General features: G+C 40.4%; 1 protein-coding gene across 3 annotated transcripts in view; it reads left to right on the top strand.

Moving 5' to 3' along the window:
• The window catches only part of PINX1 (PIN2 (TERF1) interacting telomerase inhibitor 1), a 91,206-nt gene that overhangs the window by 17,985 nt on the left and 56,349 nt on the right, over positions 1–16,872 (top strand). For all 3 annotated transcript variants that reach the window (XM_036240421.1, XM_036240420.1, XM_036240419.1), the window contains exons 5-6: positions 2,932–3,027; positions 9,492–9,568. In XM_036240421.1, coding sequence (XP_036096314.1) covers positions 2,932–3,027; positions 9,492–9,568 — 173 coding nt within the window. The remainder of the gene's footprint in view (positions 1–2,931; positions 3,028–9,491; positions 9,569–16,872) is intronic.

The raw sequence follows: 16,872 nt of genomic DNA, 5'->3' as shown, positions 1-16,872 counted from the left end.
CCAACACCATTTATTAAAGAGGCAGTCTTTACTCCACTGTATGCTCTTGCCACCTTTGTCAAATATTAATTGAGCATATTGCCTTGGGTCCATTTCTGGGTTTTCAGTTCTGTTCCACTGGTCTATATGCCTGTTCTTGTGCCAGTACCAGGCTGTTTTGATTACAGTGGCTTTGTAGTATAATCTGATATCTGGTATTGTGATCCCGCCTACTATGTCCTTCTTTTTCAAGATTGCAGTGGCTATTCAGGGTCTTTTTTGGTTCCATATGAACTTTTGAAGTATTTGTTCTAGTTCTGTGAAATATGTCGTCGGTATTTTGATGGGGATTGCATTGAATCTATAGATTGCTTTGGGTAGTATGGACATTTTAATGATGTTAATTCTTCCAATCCATGAACAAGGTATGTGCTTCCACTTTTTTATATCTTCCTCTATCTCTTTTTTCAATGTCCTGTAGTTTTCTGCAAATAGGTCCTTTACTTCTTTGGTTAAATTTATTCCTAGGTATCTTATTTTCTTTACTTCTTTGGTTAAGTTTATTCCTAGGTATCTTATTTTTTTTGGTGTGATGGTAAATGGGATTGTTTTTTCAGTTTCTCTCTCTGTGAGTTCATCATTGGTGTACAAGAATGCCGTCGATTTCTTGACGTTAATTTTGTATCCTGCTACTTTGCCAAATATATTTATTAAGTCTAGTAGATTTTTGATGGAGTCTTTAGGGTTTTCTGTGTATAATATCTTGTCATCTGCAAATAATGACAGTTTCACTTCCTCCTTTCCAAATTGGATCCCTTTTATTTTTTCCTCCTGATTGCTGTGGCTAAGACTTCCAGTACTATGTTAAATAAGAGTGGCAAAAGTGGACATCCCTGTCTTGTTCCTGTTCTTAATGGAAATGTTTTTAGTTTCTGTCCATTGAGTATGATGTTGGCTGTAGGTCTTTCATATATGGCCTTTATTATGTCGAGATATGATCCCTCTATTCCCACATTGCTGAGCGTTTTTATCAGAAATGGATGCTGGATTTTGTCGAATGCTTTTTCAGCATCTATTGATATGATCATGTGGTTTTTATTCTTCATTTTGTTTATGTGGTGTATCACATTTATTGATTTGCGAATATTGTACCAGCCTTGCATCCCTGGAATGAATCCCACTTGGTCGTGGTGAATAATTTTTTTGATGTATTGCTGGATCCGATTTGCTAATATTTTGTTCAGGATTTTGGCGTCTATGTTCATCAGGGATATTGGCTTGTAGTTTTCTTTCTTTGTAGTGTCTTTTTCTGGTTTTGGAATTAGAATTATACTGGCCTCATAGAACGAGTTTGAAAGTCTTCCTTCTTGAATTTTTTTGAAATAGTTTGAGGAGAATGGGTGTTACTTCTTTTTTGAATGTTCAGTAAAACTCCCCTGTGAAGCCATCTGGGCCTGGGCTTTTGTTTGCTGGGAGAGTCTTGATTACCTCTTCAATTTCCTTAATTGTTATTGGTCTGTTCAAGTTTTCTACCTCTTCCCGGTCCAGTTTTGGGAGATTGTGTGTTTCTATAAATTTGTCCATTTCGCTTAGATTGTCGAATTTGTTGCCATATAGTTGTTCATAGTAGCTGTTAACAATCTTCTGTATTTCTGTCATGTCAGTTGTTACTTCTCCTCTTTCATTTCTGATTTTGTGTATTTGGGTTCTCTCTCTCTGTTTCTTGATGAGTTTAGCTAAGGGTCCATCGATCTTGTTTATCTTTTCGAAAAAAACATCTCTTTGTTTCATTGATCCTTTGAATTGTTTTTTTGGTCTCCATGTCATTTATTTCTGCTCTGATCTTTACTATTTCCTTCCTTCTACTTGCTCTGTGGTTTTCTTTTTGTTTGCTTTCTAATTCTTTAAGTTGTGAGGTTAGACAGTCAATTAGAAATTTTTCTTGTTTCTTGAGGTAGGCCTGTAGTGCTATGAACTTCCCTCTCAGAACTGCTTTCGCTGCATCCCATAGATTTTGTGTTGTTGTGTGTTCGTTTTCATTGGTTTCCCAGAAGTTTTTAATTTCTTCCTTGATCTCCTCGGTGACCCATTCATTGTTTAATAACATGCTATTTAGCCTCCATGTGTTGAAATGTCTTTGCATGGTCTTGTTGCAGTTGATTTCTAGTTTCATGCCATTGTGATCTGAGAAGATGCTTGATATGATTTCAGTCTTCTTGAACTTGTAGAGATTTAGTTTGTGTCCTATCATGTGGTCTATCTTTGAGAATGTCCCATGTGCACTTGAAAAGAATGTGTATTCTGTAGTTTTGGGGTGTAATTCTCTGTAGATATCTATTAAATCTATTTGGTCTAGTGCTTCATTTAGAGTCTCTGTTTCCTTGCTAATTTTTTGCCTAGAGGATCTATCCAGTGCTGTCAACGGGGTGTTGAAGTCCCCTGCTATGATTGTATTGCTGTCGATTTCTCCTTGGAAGTCCTCTAGAAGATTTTTAATATATTTTGGTGCTCCTATGTTGGGTGCATATATGTTTATCAAGGTTATATCTTCCTGTTGGATAGATCCTTTCGATATTATGTAGTGGCCTTGTTTGTCTCTAGTTATGGCCTTATTTTGAAATCTATTTTATCAGATATGAGTATTGCTACCCCAGCTTTTTTTTGCTTTCCATTTGTTAGGAATTAGGCTATTATGTACATTGGTATGTAGGTTTTTGTGTGAACACAAGTTTTCCTTTCTCTTCCTCGAAGGTTATATAAATTTCTGGAAAATAGTTTTGCCTGATTCATAATACACAGGTTAAGAAGAATATTTTAATCACTTGTTTAGAGTTCAATAATAAATTATGGAGTTCCCAAAGATTTTATTTAAATAAGACCATGTCACTGTAAGAGAATAAATGAGAATGGATTACAGAGTGTTTAATGTAATGCTTTTCATTTTTTTTTAAGACTTCTCCTCAGACAACAAGGAAAAGAAATCTTTCAGCCTTGAAGAAAAGTCCAAAATCTCCAAAAACCGTGTGCATTATAAGAAATTCACAAAAGGTAAAATTAAGCATTTCTTTATTTGTTGTTGATTACGTCTGTGTTCACACTGGGTTTCTTACAGGGTTTTTTTTTTTTTTCTTTATTGAATTTTAGAGAGAGAGCAAGGGAGAGGGAGAGAGAGATAGAAACATCGATGAGAGAGAACATCGATTGGCCACCTCCTGCATGCCCTTCACTGGGGATCTGGCCCACAACCCGGGCATGTGTCCTGACCAGGAATTGAACTGGTGACCTCTTGGGGCATGGGTCCTTGCTTAACCTCTGAGCCACATTGTTCAGGCCTCTTAAAACATTTTTAACTCCTCACCAGTATTACATCTTGTTTTATGTTCAAAATGGAGAATTAAGGATGGCCTGACTAGGTGGATCTAAAGCAATGCTACAGTTTCCGTATTTGTTGTTCGTCTACTGGGAATCTCATTCGCTCTGAGGTGGGGCAGAGCTGAAAGTCCAAGTGAACTTGCTATTTAGCGGAGAAAGGAGATTTTAAATGTCTAGATCAGGAAATAATTCCAATTGCTCAACATTTTTAGTTACATTTTCTTGTTTTTCAGAGCTTAATGTTGGTGTTGAATTTTTCAATTTAGAGAATTATGCTCTGTAATGAGATCTCCAGTATGAGAAGTCTGACTCCCCAGTTGATCTTTACATTATTCCACACCACTTCTTCATTTCATGGAGTGTTAACTTAGGCATTCCATGGTCAATGCGAAGATCGTGTTAGAAACAATTTGAGAACTGGGTGGTAAATCCTATCTTCCTCATCTTCCTCCATCACACCTCTCCACTCCCTTCCCAATCCTTGTAGTCAATTGTGAGTGCAGTTGTCCTCTGTAGCCACTAGGTGGTGGTCTTGTATAGTAAGAAACAATTTAACTCAACAACTCTCCAACCATTTTCCCAAAGAACAGTAGTCTGCATTAAGTGCACTTTCCAAGCACAGAAGCCTATGTATTGCATAATATACTTACGTATAAATGTGATGATAATTTATGTTGTGATATGTAGTCACCATCTGATGGATCTTCTATGGGAGTTTAGATATACACGTCCATCTCTTGGCTCTAGTTTTGTTGGCATGATTGAGAATTCCCTAACTTCTAGAGCCTGTCTGAATACCAGTGGGAGCTGAAATTCTCACTATTTTAAACCACTTTTAATGGTGGTTCTCTTTGGGGCACAGGACCCCAAAAGGTAGGAATGAATTTGGGGTAAAGGAGAACCCATGGCAGAGCTTAATGGAGTGGGGGCCTGACTAGCTTCGGGAATGCGTGCAAGGAGAGACGGATGCTTCCCCTTGCCTGTCCCAGCAGGTGTGGTTTGCATGGCTGTTTGTGGCGGCCCTCTTTCTCTCAGGCTAGAACCTTCTTTGTTGGTTTTCTGTATGGCTTCTGATCAGGGTTTCTCTCTATCCCTGACCTGCTGCAGAACAGAAGACAGTTCCTGGTGGCCCTTCAGTCCTTTGGAGAAGAGGTTAAATGGTCACTTCACACCAGAGCCCTTCGATGCCCCTCCTTTTCCCATTAGACCCATGGTTCTCAACCTTCCTAATGCTATGACCCTTTAATATAATTCCTCATGTTGTGGTGACCACCAACCATAAAATTATTTTTGTTGCTACTTCATAACCATAATTTTGCTACTGTTATGTCTTAGGTGACCCCTGTGAAAGGGTTGTTTGACCCCCAAAGGGGTCACGACCCACAGGTTGAGAATTGCTGCATTAGACTCTATAGAAAAAAAGAGCTATTGCAGAAGTACTGAGCAAATGAATGACATTAAAAATGGCCAGCAGCTTTTGGATGGTATGACATTCTTTTAAGCTTTCACTTTTGCAAATAAAATCTTCTCATTTTCTTTTAGTACCTGACTACATGCATGAGTTCCTTTGAAGCATTTGCGGAAACCAAGATAAACCTCTTTAATCTGCTTTAATCTAATGGATGCCGGGAGTATCTGCTTTCTATTTCTAGTTAAGCCACTCCCTTGCCAGGTGACCCTGTCAACCTGCTTGGTGTGCTGTGCCTTCATTCTTTCTCTTTCAGAATGAGGTGTGCTTATTTATTAGCCTTGCTCGGTATGCAGGGAAGAGAGTTCCAGATACATTGTGAGAAAGTCGAGGAGATCGAGTGGGAAAACAGGAAATGTAGATTGGGGATAAGTAGAAAGATAGGAGAAGGAGGCAGAAATCCAAGTAGTGAAGAAAATAATTCTTTACTGCCCATCTTAACAATCTACAGGGAAAGATTATTTTAAAGTTCTTTAGTTGTATAAAATAAATGTTTTCTTGTAGAGCCACTGTTGTTGCTGGATATGAATGATAAACTCTGTTTCCCCTAAGGTAGCTGTCTCAGGGCGCAGGAAACCTGGGCGCTGGCCGTCACTCTCAGACACATCACTAATCACTTTCCTTCTTTCACACTTCGTTTCCTCTTTTGAAAGTGAGGAAAGATTTTTAAGATGTTATTGAGTTCTAAAATAAGGTTCTGTTTATGACTTATTAGTAATGACCCCATTTATATGGGACTTTTGATTATTCAGCATTACGGATAATAGAGATTTTAGCCTGTGGGTATGCTCAGAATGAAAGTAACTCATTTACTTACTGGATGAGGATGATTCATATTGTAAGTTTATCTGTGGTCCAGGAAATTAAAACATGGAAAGATGGTATTTTATATAGCTTAGTGTGAAGAGTGAAGATAACAATTTTACTTTAGTGAGATTACAGTAGCAAATAGCATTGTAAAATTTGCTGTTGCCTCAATATTGGCTATCATTTTAGTTCTGATACATTATTTTTTCTTTCTCTAGTCCCGAGTTTATAATTTTAATTTGAAATAATTTATTTGATAGTTTAAAAAGTTAATTTCATCCATATTTGTTTAAAAGCCAAACTTCAACATGGTTTTTTTTTTTTTTTTTTTTGGTTAAGGGTTTTTTTTTTCTTTATTGATTTTAGAGAGAGTGGAAGTGGAAGGGAGTGAGAGAGAGAAACATGGATGAGAGAGAACATCGACTGGCTTCCTGCATGCCCCCCACCCGGGATCTGGCCCACACCTGGGCATGTGCCCTGACTGGGAATCGAACCGGCGACCTCTTGGTGCATGGGTCAACGCTCAACCACTGAGCCACACTGGCTGGGCCGATGTGATTTCTTTTAATTTGAAAATTGTTTGGCAATGCCATATCTGCAGAGAAGGAACAATAGGGAAAATATCAATTTCTACAAAACCATTTTCTATATACAGTGAGAAGTTGTTGGGAGCATTGCTTCCCCCCGTCCCCTTGTGCAAAGGGGGGATGAAAAACTTGCTTGACTATAGTTGTGCAACTTCGTCATAGTAATTTACTCAGACTTCTTATTCCTGTGACAGTTTGGAGAATTTTGCTTCTTAAGGAAGCTGCACACACAACACAGATGCTGGTGGTTGACTTGCTAGTCTGGAAACACAGACTGTAGGGTATCTAGCATGGTTAACTCCTCCCCTCCTCCTCTCCTCCTCTCCTCCCCTCCTCCCCTCCTCCCCTCCTCCCCACCAGCCTCCTGCTGGTGCTGGGCATTAAGTTTCCTCTTCTGATTAAGCAGCACCATTGCAGGCTTTTAAAATTTCTTGCCTCTCTTAATTATTATTGCACCTTCTACTCTGTTTATTTCCTGTTTCCTGGTTTCCTGACATTCCCCTTGCAGTGAAGTTACCATAATCCTCTGTGCTAGGCTTATCAGTCCCATGTGTTTTATTTTTTTAACAATAAAAAAATAATATTGTTTGTTTTATCCTTCTTGATTGGGGAATGCAAATGAATTTCCTAAGCAGTGACACTATCTACGTAAGCTTTAACTTTTTATTATAATGAACATAATTCTCAAACCTGCATTTTTTTGTCCTGCCCCCTTACTCTGCGTAGAAGAACTCAGTGTTTTTGAGCCTCAGTTATAATATAGTGCTATAATACAGTTTTCTCTTTAGAACTTGTTGAGTTCTGTCTGTATGACTTTTGCCCTTAAACTGAAAGTCCCCAAATCTCTGTGATTCTTCAATTCTCATGTGTATTTTTCATAGTGTCCTTTGCTTCCCATGTGGACTTGTTGGTGGCGTGCGTGTGTCTGCCTATAGCTGTAACAGTCCTCCCTTCCAGTTTTCTGCTCTTACAGACTGGAAAACCTGATACTCATGATTGCTAGAAAAACAGCGAAAATGATCGTACAGTGTTTTATTATCTGCTCATCCTTTCATGGACCTTTGTTACATCAGCTTTACTACCGGAAGCATTTTTTTTCCTGCTTCTTGAAATGTTATGGCCAATTGAAGATTAAATGCATGAACCTAATCTAGACAGATAACATATTTCTTAGTCTGTTCAATTTTCTTATTGCCATTTTCTTTAAGTTTATCACCAGTATTTGCTGTGATTTGACTATCATTGAGAACTGAGACCAATAAGCTTTCATACCCTCTTTTAATGTGTATATTTTATTTAAAAGTGGCCATAATTTTATAACACTTATAAACTATTCAACCAGGACTATTCACTAAAACTATCTCAGTATTGTTTCCATCTTCCATTTGTATCTACCTTGGAATTTCTTTCCCTCAGTCTCTGACTCTTAATTCTTTTCTGTGTTTTGTTTTCCAGATCAAATCCAGAGCAAGGCCTGTAACAATCCTGGTTTCTACATTTACTTAAGTGAAATTTACTAAAGGATAAAAATTTCTGATACAAGAATCCATCACCAACACTGTAGAAATACTTGCACCTTCCTTGGTATAGCTCTCTATCTCTACCAGCCTGGCAGTTTTCCCTTTGATTTTGAGATTTACTTTTGATCTCTGTGGGGTCATATTTTGTCATCCTGTTTTAAAAGTGTAATCTTGCATGTACTCTCTCTTCCTTAATCCCTCCACCATTCCTTTCAGTCGAATTGCTATAGAAGAGATCTTGTCCCATTTCAGAACATGGTTTAGAATAGATGACCAATACATATTTTGAACTAAGTATAACTCCTCTCTCTGAAATAGAAACCGCCACCCTGAATGTGCTCTGCAGTGCAAAATAGGTTATGCTGATGACAGAGATAAGAATAGATCTCTAGACCTTCTGAGAGTTTGTCCACTTCTCCCCACCACGACCAATTTTATTCCGCACTCTTCTGGTTTATTTTCTGAGTTCCTGCCTGGGATATGCTTCATTTTGTTCTTAAGTCGGTTTCCTTTGGGGTGTTTTGTCTGGGTTCTACTAAATAATCAATTAGAATAGGAAGCCTTCATTTCTAGCTCAGGAAGAAAGGAGAGAGCAGCATAGAACCACAGAGAAGCATGTTCCTCCTGCTGGGAACAGGTCGTACTGACTGACCATTGAAACTGCTGCCTATGAAACTGGTTTTGACACCTGGCTTTGTGAAATCGAAAGGTGTTTTGTTTTTTAATTTCATGGAGTCACTGAGCAATATCATATTTGAATGCCCCTGTGATAGTCAGTGAACTAGAACTTTCTGGGTCATGACATTACTTTGCTAAGTCAGTTTTGCTACAGGAAACCAAGAAGTGAGTCTGTGATAGTGGAACTCCGGCTTCCAACTCAAAACAAAAATTCCTGGGTCTAACCCAGAGCCTTACTCCCCCAGAGCCTCAAGACTTCCCATGTAGTAGTTAAATTTTTAAAAGGAATTTACCCTGAAGTTGACAAATGGGAATAGATTTGGTCAACTGCTCACAGAGTATTTTTGGTAGAAGTGGAAATTCCAAAAAGTGAACTTTAAATTACCTGGTTTGCGGTTTGAAATTAAGTTAAAGAGTGTAGAGTTTTTAATAAGAACCATGCGTCTTTTGGCCACTGCTTTTGTGAGAAGCCATTTAATTTCCTGCTTTTATTATGTATCCTATTAAAGCTGATATAGTAAACTCTTTCACCCCAATCCAATACTTTTTATTTACATTTATTCTTTCAAATTTTTATGTACTGAATTCATTATTGAGCTCCGGTTTGTCAAATGCAGTGTGTTCTCATTCACATGCATAGGTGGGGTTTTGTAGCTCTGTATCCAGCGGCATTTTCTAGTCTTACATGACCCTGTGTAAGTAGCCTAATAAGATCCTATTTTATGAATGGGGACCCAGAGACACAGAAATTATACCCCCAAGGCATGTCAGTAGTGGTGCTGGCTTTGGTATTCAGTTTTCCACTCTGTCCATGCACTCTTGGTTGTTTCTACCATCCAGTAAGAGAATGTCAATGGTTCTGGGTCTCAAACATTTATTTGATTTTTAAGTGATTTTACAATTTAATTTTATTAGTTAATTAAACAATTTTCACCTGTGCAGGGGAAACAGAAAACCAGTAGTTTACAGAATTGTTTCTTTTTCAAAACCCATTTTGCTTTCAGGAGTTTCATAGCTTATGTTTGTGCTCTGTCTTTTAGAAAGATGGGTATGACTAAAAGGCTCCGTGTTGTCTTCTAGGGAAGGATCTATCATCTCGGAGCAGAACAGATCTTGACTGCGTTTTTGGGAAGAGACAGAGTAAGAAGACTCCTGAGGTATTACTCCACATATGGCTGATACACTCTGTTTCCATAGTTTGATTTTCAACTGTGTATAGAACTGATTATTACGAGTAGTTGTTTTTAGACAGTTACCAAAAAACCTTTCAGAGTCTTCTTAGGATGGCTGTGAGCCTCTTACTAGTGGTAGAGAATATGTTTTGTAAGGAATCTCAAAAAAGGGTGTATGTTGTCTGGGTTTTGTTGTTGCTATATGAGGACTAGACTAAACTCGGGGATGAATCCTATGGCTGATTTATTCAGGGAGAAAGTACATCTGTCCCATGTACAGGAGAGGGAAGTTGTGCACAGCGATTTTGTTTGCTTTGCTCAGATCCCATCACTCTATTTGGAACATGGCTTGGGGAGGGAATGTCTTATGTGTACTCCAGTTCTGGTCTATCCCATTTTTAAAACTTGGTGGCAATACTGGATCAGCATTGAGAGACTGGAAGAGATTTAGATGCAGTATTTCTTCCACTGCATAATAGTGTTTGTTCAGAACTAGAAGCTAAGAATAGGGTGACTAAACTACATGCTAAACGGGATGAATCCATAATTTATAATCCAAACTATTAAATTGGGCCGTGCAATATAGCACAACATTTTTGTGCCGGTTCCAGGTATAAGAGGCAGCCCTGGGTGTAGTTTGCATGTCAGTATTAGAATTTTTAAAATGTGGATTTTTAGAGATAATGGGATCAAAATATTTAGAATTAATGTTGTCTACGAACATCTGGACTACATGGTTACTACAGCTATTACTCAGCTAATCTGGTACATTGTACTTATATCCTGCATTGGTTCCTAGCCAAGGCTTTTGGTGACTGTAGAACAAAACAGACTTGTTTTATTTATTTCTCATGTTTCTCCAGACTGACACATTTCCCCTGGATGATAGCTATTTGTTTCTTAATATTATTTTCAAAGACTTTGGAATGACCAGTTTTTAGAAATTTTGTTTGGTAATTTCCTTTGCAGGTTGGGACTAAAATTTTAGTCTTTTAGCACTTTTCTGACCCTGTACCTTTAGCAGTGAGGACAGAAGAAAGGAAGGCTCGGCCCATGGCTTGCCGAGGGGTGGTGCCTATAGGTCTGCTGAGCCCCGTCCAAGGCAGGTGGGTCATCGGGGAGGAGGTATTCTCATATCAGGTCATACTGGATGCTCTTCGCTGTTGGAAAGAGCTGAGGTCATCAGGCAGCCCTGCTTCTGGTCACACCTCTGCCTCTCAGTGTTAGTGTCTGGCCTGGATAGGCCCTCTGCCTGTTCAAACCCCTCCTTTGACCATGGTCAGTAATTTCAGGATCCCTAGGGAACCTGTCACCTCTGCTCTGCCCTGACAGCCCCCTCCTGTGGCCACATTCTGCACCTTTGCTTTAGCCCCACATCCCCCCGTGGAGCCCTGATGCTAACCTTCCTGTTTCCGCTCTCTCAGACTAACATTCCTGCTGCTTTTCCAAACCCTTGCATTCTTGGAGCTCTTGATTCTCCCTTTTCTCCCTGCTGCCAACCCCTACTGCCCCAATCCTCCTCTTCTCTAACGTGCTCTTTGCAGTTTTACAGTTGAATAGATCAGGGAAGGAGATATCACTTATGGGCTTTCAGTAGAACTTGAAAAGAATTTAGGTGGTAAGCACAAGAAAGTTTATTGGTATAGGAGATTAGAGGGTCCTGTTCTTCAGCAGATGTGTACTTGAGGACTTACTGGTGTTAGGTGCCGTGAGGTTCTCAACACTGTGGCATTACTTGACTTTTTGGTGGTGTGGTCACTGCCTGCCTAGGGAAAATCTTTTGGTACAGTTGGTATTGAGAAGACCCACCTTGATATAATAATAGTGCTGTGTTTTGTGCAAGATTTATATCCAGGTACATCTGTCTTCATTCTAGTTTAACGTTTTCTTCTGAGAAATCCTTCTGAAACCCTAATGGCCTGGCGAGGTGGATTTATGTCATGGTGCAGCTCTTGATCTGTCGTCACGGTTCTCAACACTTGTTCTCGAATCACCTAAGCAGCTTTTTAAAAAATGTGCTAATGACACTTCCAGTCAAGAGGTGGCGTCGGTAAATGTGGAACATGCCTCCTCCCATAACTGCATCAAAATTACAACTAAATTACAGAACAACTGCCATTCAGAACTACCTGAAACTGAGCTGAATAGAACTCCTACAACTATGATATTACAGAAGCCACATCGAGACTGGTAGGACGGGCGGAGGTGCAGACGGGCTGGTCCCACACTCACGTGCGGCAGATAAAATCAGGAGGGACACCTCGGCTGGGAAGGGCCTCCCTGGGGAGCAAGGGGTCCCTGTCCCACACCATGCCCCCCCAGGTCAGGGTTCCAGTGCCAAGAAAAGAAGTCCTCATAATTTCTGTCTGCAAAAGCCAGCAGGAACTAAAACTGAAGGAGTCTGAGGCTGCTGGAATCCCAGGTACCTCCTCTTAAAGGGCCCTTGCCCTGATTTACTTGGCCTTCTCCTCCAGGCTCCAGCATGGGGAGGCAGCTTGAAAGGCACCAGAGACAAATGGGGGACGAACTGAGTTGTTTGACATCAGGCCGAGAACTGGACAGGCAGCTTTTCCTGAACAGATGTGCCAGTGGAGGCCATTGTTCTTTTGGTGAACCCTTCCCCACGGGGCCAGCAGACGGGTGCATATCTGGGACTCCACTACCTGGCTCACACTCTTTGCCCCGCCTTAGTGATTCTCTGAGGTCATGCACCACCCAACTTTTCGGCTCATCCAAGCTGTTTCCACTGGCTCTGTCATAGTCTTGGCCTGTCTTGGCTTATGCTTCAGATTTTCCTAAATTCTCTCAAACAAGCAGCATCTGGCCTCAGCAAGCCCCATAACTCTCGCTACATGGCCCCAGGCTTCACACTAGAAGTAGCCACCTTTGGTTCACAGCTCGGCTTTGCCTGGGCATTTCCAAGCCCAGTACAAGAAGCAGCCATCTGCACATCACTTTGTAGCTTATGCCTGGTGTCCCCGGGTAGAACACAGGTAGTGGCTGACCTTCACCTTACCTCTAGGAAGACCCCAGAGCCAGCACACCCAGTGGACAGCTTTAGACCACATCAAAGCACCGCCACCCAACTACCTCCACAAGTGACACACTCAAGGAATGGACTCAGTGGGTACCAGAGCCCTGCTGAAGTAAGTCTTGCTCTGTGTGGTGGGCCACTGCACAGCTGATCATCCAGGGAGTCAGAGGTCAGTGGATAGTGGGCACAGCCAGTCCTGCAGCTGATCAGCCTGAGTAAATCTCTCCCATTGATGTACCAACAGCAACCAAGACTCAATTACAACAGAAGAGTGTACAGTCCACATAACGGGTGCACCTCAAGGACTCAGCTGGGATGATCATGGAGGCTATGCCACTGAACCCTACAAGACTCATACTATAATAGGCCACCTTAGGAAGCCTAGGAGACATGGCAGCTCTACCTAATACATAGAAATAAACACAGGGAAGCAGCCAAAATGAGGAGATAAAGAAACACGTCCCGAGTGAAAGAAGAGAATAAAACTCAAGGAAAAGAACTAAACAAAACCAAGATAAGCAATTTAACAGATGCAGAGTTCAAAACACTGGTTATAAGGATTCTCTCAAGGAAATAGTGAGGACCTCAGGGGCATAGTAAAGTACCAGTCAGAAATGAAGTATGCACTAACTGAGATAAAGAATAATTTACGCCCTTGCTGGTTTGGCTCAGCAGTTAGAGCGTCGGCCTGCAGTCCAGAGAGACCCAGGTTCAGTTCCCGCTGAGGGCACCTCAGTTGCAGTTTGTCCCCGGCCCCAGTTGGGGTTGTGCGGAAGGCAGCCATTTGATGTCTCTCTCTCTCTCTCTCTCTTCCTCTCCCTCCCACTCTATCTGAACAAAAATGGAAAAATGTCCTCGGGTGAGGATAAAAAAACAAAAAAAAAAAAGAATAATTTACAGGAAAACAGTAGTAGAGTAGGTGAAGGTGAGAATCAAACAATCAATTTGGAATATTAGGAAGCAAAACAGACCCAATCAGAACAGCAAAAAGAAAAAAGAATCCAAAAAAATGAGGATAATGTAAGGAGCCTTTGGGACAACTTCAAACATACCAACATTCACATCATGGGGGTGCCAGAAAGAGAAGAGAGAGAGCAAAAAAATGAAAACACATTTGAAAAAATAATGACAGAAAACTTCCCTAGCTTGGTGAAGGAAACAGACATACAAGACCAGGAAGCACAGAGAGTCCCAAACAAGATGAACCCTAAGAGGCCCACACCAAGACACATCATCATCATCAAAATGCAAAAGGTTCAAGACAAAGAGAGAATCTTAAAAGCAGCAAGAGAAAAGCAGTTAGTTACCTACAAGGGAGCTCTCATAAGACTGGCAGCTAATTTCTCAAAAGAAACTTTGCAGGCCAGAAAGGAGTGGCAAGAAATATTCAAAGTGGTGAAAAGCAAGAACCTACAACCAAGATTACTCTACCCAGCAAAGCTATCAGTTAGAATTGATGGACATATAGAATTTCCCAGACAAGAAAAAGCGAAAGGAGTTTATCACCACCAAACCAGTATTATATGAAATGTTGAAGGGTCTTCTTGAAGAAGGTCAAAAATATGAACAATAAAATGGCAATAAATACATATCTGTCAACAATTGAATCTACAAACAAAATGAACAAGCAGAACAGAAACAGACTCATAGATACAGAGAACTTTTTGTTGGTTACCAAATGGGAAGGGAGTTGGGGGTATAGGTGAAAAGGGTGAAGGGATTAGGGAATACAAATTGGTAGACTGAGGAACCTCAGAGGGAAGGGGAAAGGGTGGGTGGAAAGAGATAAGCCAAAGAACTTATATGCATAAATGCATAACCAATGGACACAGACAATAGTGTGGAGAAGGCAAGAAGGGGATGGGATTGGAGAGGAGGGGGTCAGTGGGAGAAAAAGGGGGGACACCTGTAATACTTTCAACAATAAAGATAAATTTTTTAAAAAGAAAAAAGAACGGAATATACAATTACCCCCCCAAATATGCTAATGATGCCCTGGCTGGTTTGGCTTAGTGGTTAGAGCGTCAGCCCGAGGAACGAAGCATCTCGAGTTTGATTCCTGGTCAAGGCACCTACCTGGGTTGCAGGTTCAAACCAGGTCCTAGTTGGGGTTGTGCAGGAGGCAAGCAATCAGTGTGTCTCTCTCTCTCCACCCCAACACCCCCTTTTTTCCTTCTACTCTTTCTAAAAATCAATGGAAAAATATCCTTGGGTGAGGAACATAAAAATTAAAAATTAAAATGCTAATGCCAGGGCTCCACCCCAGGCCAGTCATATCCAAATCTTGAGTTAGGGTCCATGCATAAGTTTTTTTTTTTTAAGTAGAAAAAAATTTTTTAATTTAAAAAAAAAATGCCTACCCAGATGATTGAGATGATTATTCTAATGTATAATAAGGAGTAAGGATTGAGAACCACTAGTAGAAGCCACTAGTTTTACAGCTGTTAGTATGGAAAATATTACAATAACTAATAAATCATAATGCAAGAATAAACTCTGTTTTGCATACTCACAACTGTAACCTACTTTTGTCCCACCCTGTATTTGTAGAGCTGGCTTTAGGGTCACAAGTATTGCCTAGGACAGGGCTTATCAAATCTTAGTATGTACACAAATCATCTCAGGATTTTGTTAAACTGCAGATTCTGGTTCATGAGGGTGGAATGGGACCCAAGATTCTGCTTTTCTGGGAACTCCCAGGTGATGATGATGAGGGTGGTAGCGATGATGATGGCCATGCGGTGCCACATGCACCAGGCTGAGTAGGTGGGACTGCTGCAGTATTTTACATTTGACATATGCCTATGTGTGTATATTAGATAGAATGTATTTAAATCGAATTACATTTTCAGACACCAAATAAAAAGTCTTTCTGCAAAGCAAAGACACTTTTAAATTTAAATTTTACATACCCAAGGATTTTCATATAGAGAGTTTGCTTTTATTGAGGCACACCTGAATAAACTGTTGCTAAGAAACCTTACCTGTTAGTTACAACAGACCTTATAGCCAAGGGCGGGAGGCCTTTGATCAGATCTGTTTGAAAATACAACCTATTTTGGCTCCTGTTCTTGGTTGGAAAGAATACTGCTTTGTTTTTACTCCCTTGACCCCCATAGCAACATTGGCCTGGATCTGTGTTTGGCATTGCCAAGGCAGAGGCGCCACTGCAGATCACATACCTGAAGAATCTCTGAATGTTAAAGCAGCAAGACCTCGCTGGGTGCTCTGGATAAGGTGCTGATATTGATGTTTTCGTTGCCTCTAGATTTAAAGAACCTTAGACATTGACCATGTCTTGCTTGGAGCAACATCATATTTCTCACAATAACTCAGGCGTACTCATTTCTACAACCCCTGACTGCTATAATAACAGAAATTACAACTTTATTAATCATCTGTGTGCCAGACATTATGCTAGACACTTACGATAGTATATCATCTAATCCTTATAGCAATCCTGTAAAATTGGCATTATTAGCACCTTTTTAGCAACGAGGAAACCAAGATTCAGAAACATTTGTTACAAAGCTCCAGAGTGGCATGATTGGGATTGAAATCCAGATCCCTCGACTCCTGAGTCAGTGTCCTTCCCTTCTACCACAATCCTGCCAATGTCCATTAACTTTCTTTGCATAAAAAAAAAAAAAGACATTTAAATGATTTTTGTATGCTTTAGAAGTTTTTTTTTAGATGTTTGTCAAAGACATAAGTAGTTAATACTTTATCATAACCATGTGGGAAAATGATTGGCTGTTCTTATTTTTCTAAAAATAATGTTTGACATTTATTTATTTTAAATATTTTTTCTTTATTGATTTTTACGGAGAGGAGAAGGGAGAGAGATAGAAACATCGATGAGAAAGAACATCGATTAGCTGCTTCTGGCATGCCCCCCACTGGGGATTTGGCCCACAACCTGGTCATGTGCCCTGACCGGGAATCGAACCAGCGACCTCTTGGTGCATGGGTCAACACTCAACCACTGAGCCACACCAACCGGGCAAATGTTTGACTTTTAAAACTTCTGTCTTGTGCCCTGGCCTGTGTGGCTCAGTTGGTTGGAATATTGTCCAGTACACCAAAAGGTGGCAGATTAGATCTCAGTCAGGACACAAAGCCTGGTTTCGGGTTCAATACCGGGTTGGGACAAGTGCAGGAGGCGATGGATCAATGTTTTTCACATCAGTGTTTCTCTCTATCTCCTTCCCTTCATCTCGCTAAGATAAAAAAAAAAGGCCAAAACATTAAAACT

The sequence above is a fragment of the Molossus molossus genome, unplaced genomic scaffold (genome assembly GCF_014108415.1).
Source record: "Molossus molossus isolate mMolMol1 unplaced genomic scaffold, mMolMol1.p scaffold_m16_p_4, whole genome shotgun sequence".
NCBI lineage: Eukaryota > Metazoa > Chordata > Mammalia > Chiroptera > Molossidae > Molossus > Molossus molossus.
Note: the sequence above shows the minus strand (reverse complement) of the source record. Positions and strands in the feature narration are given on the sequence as shown.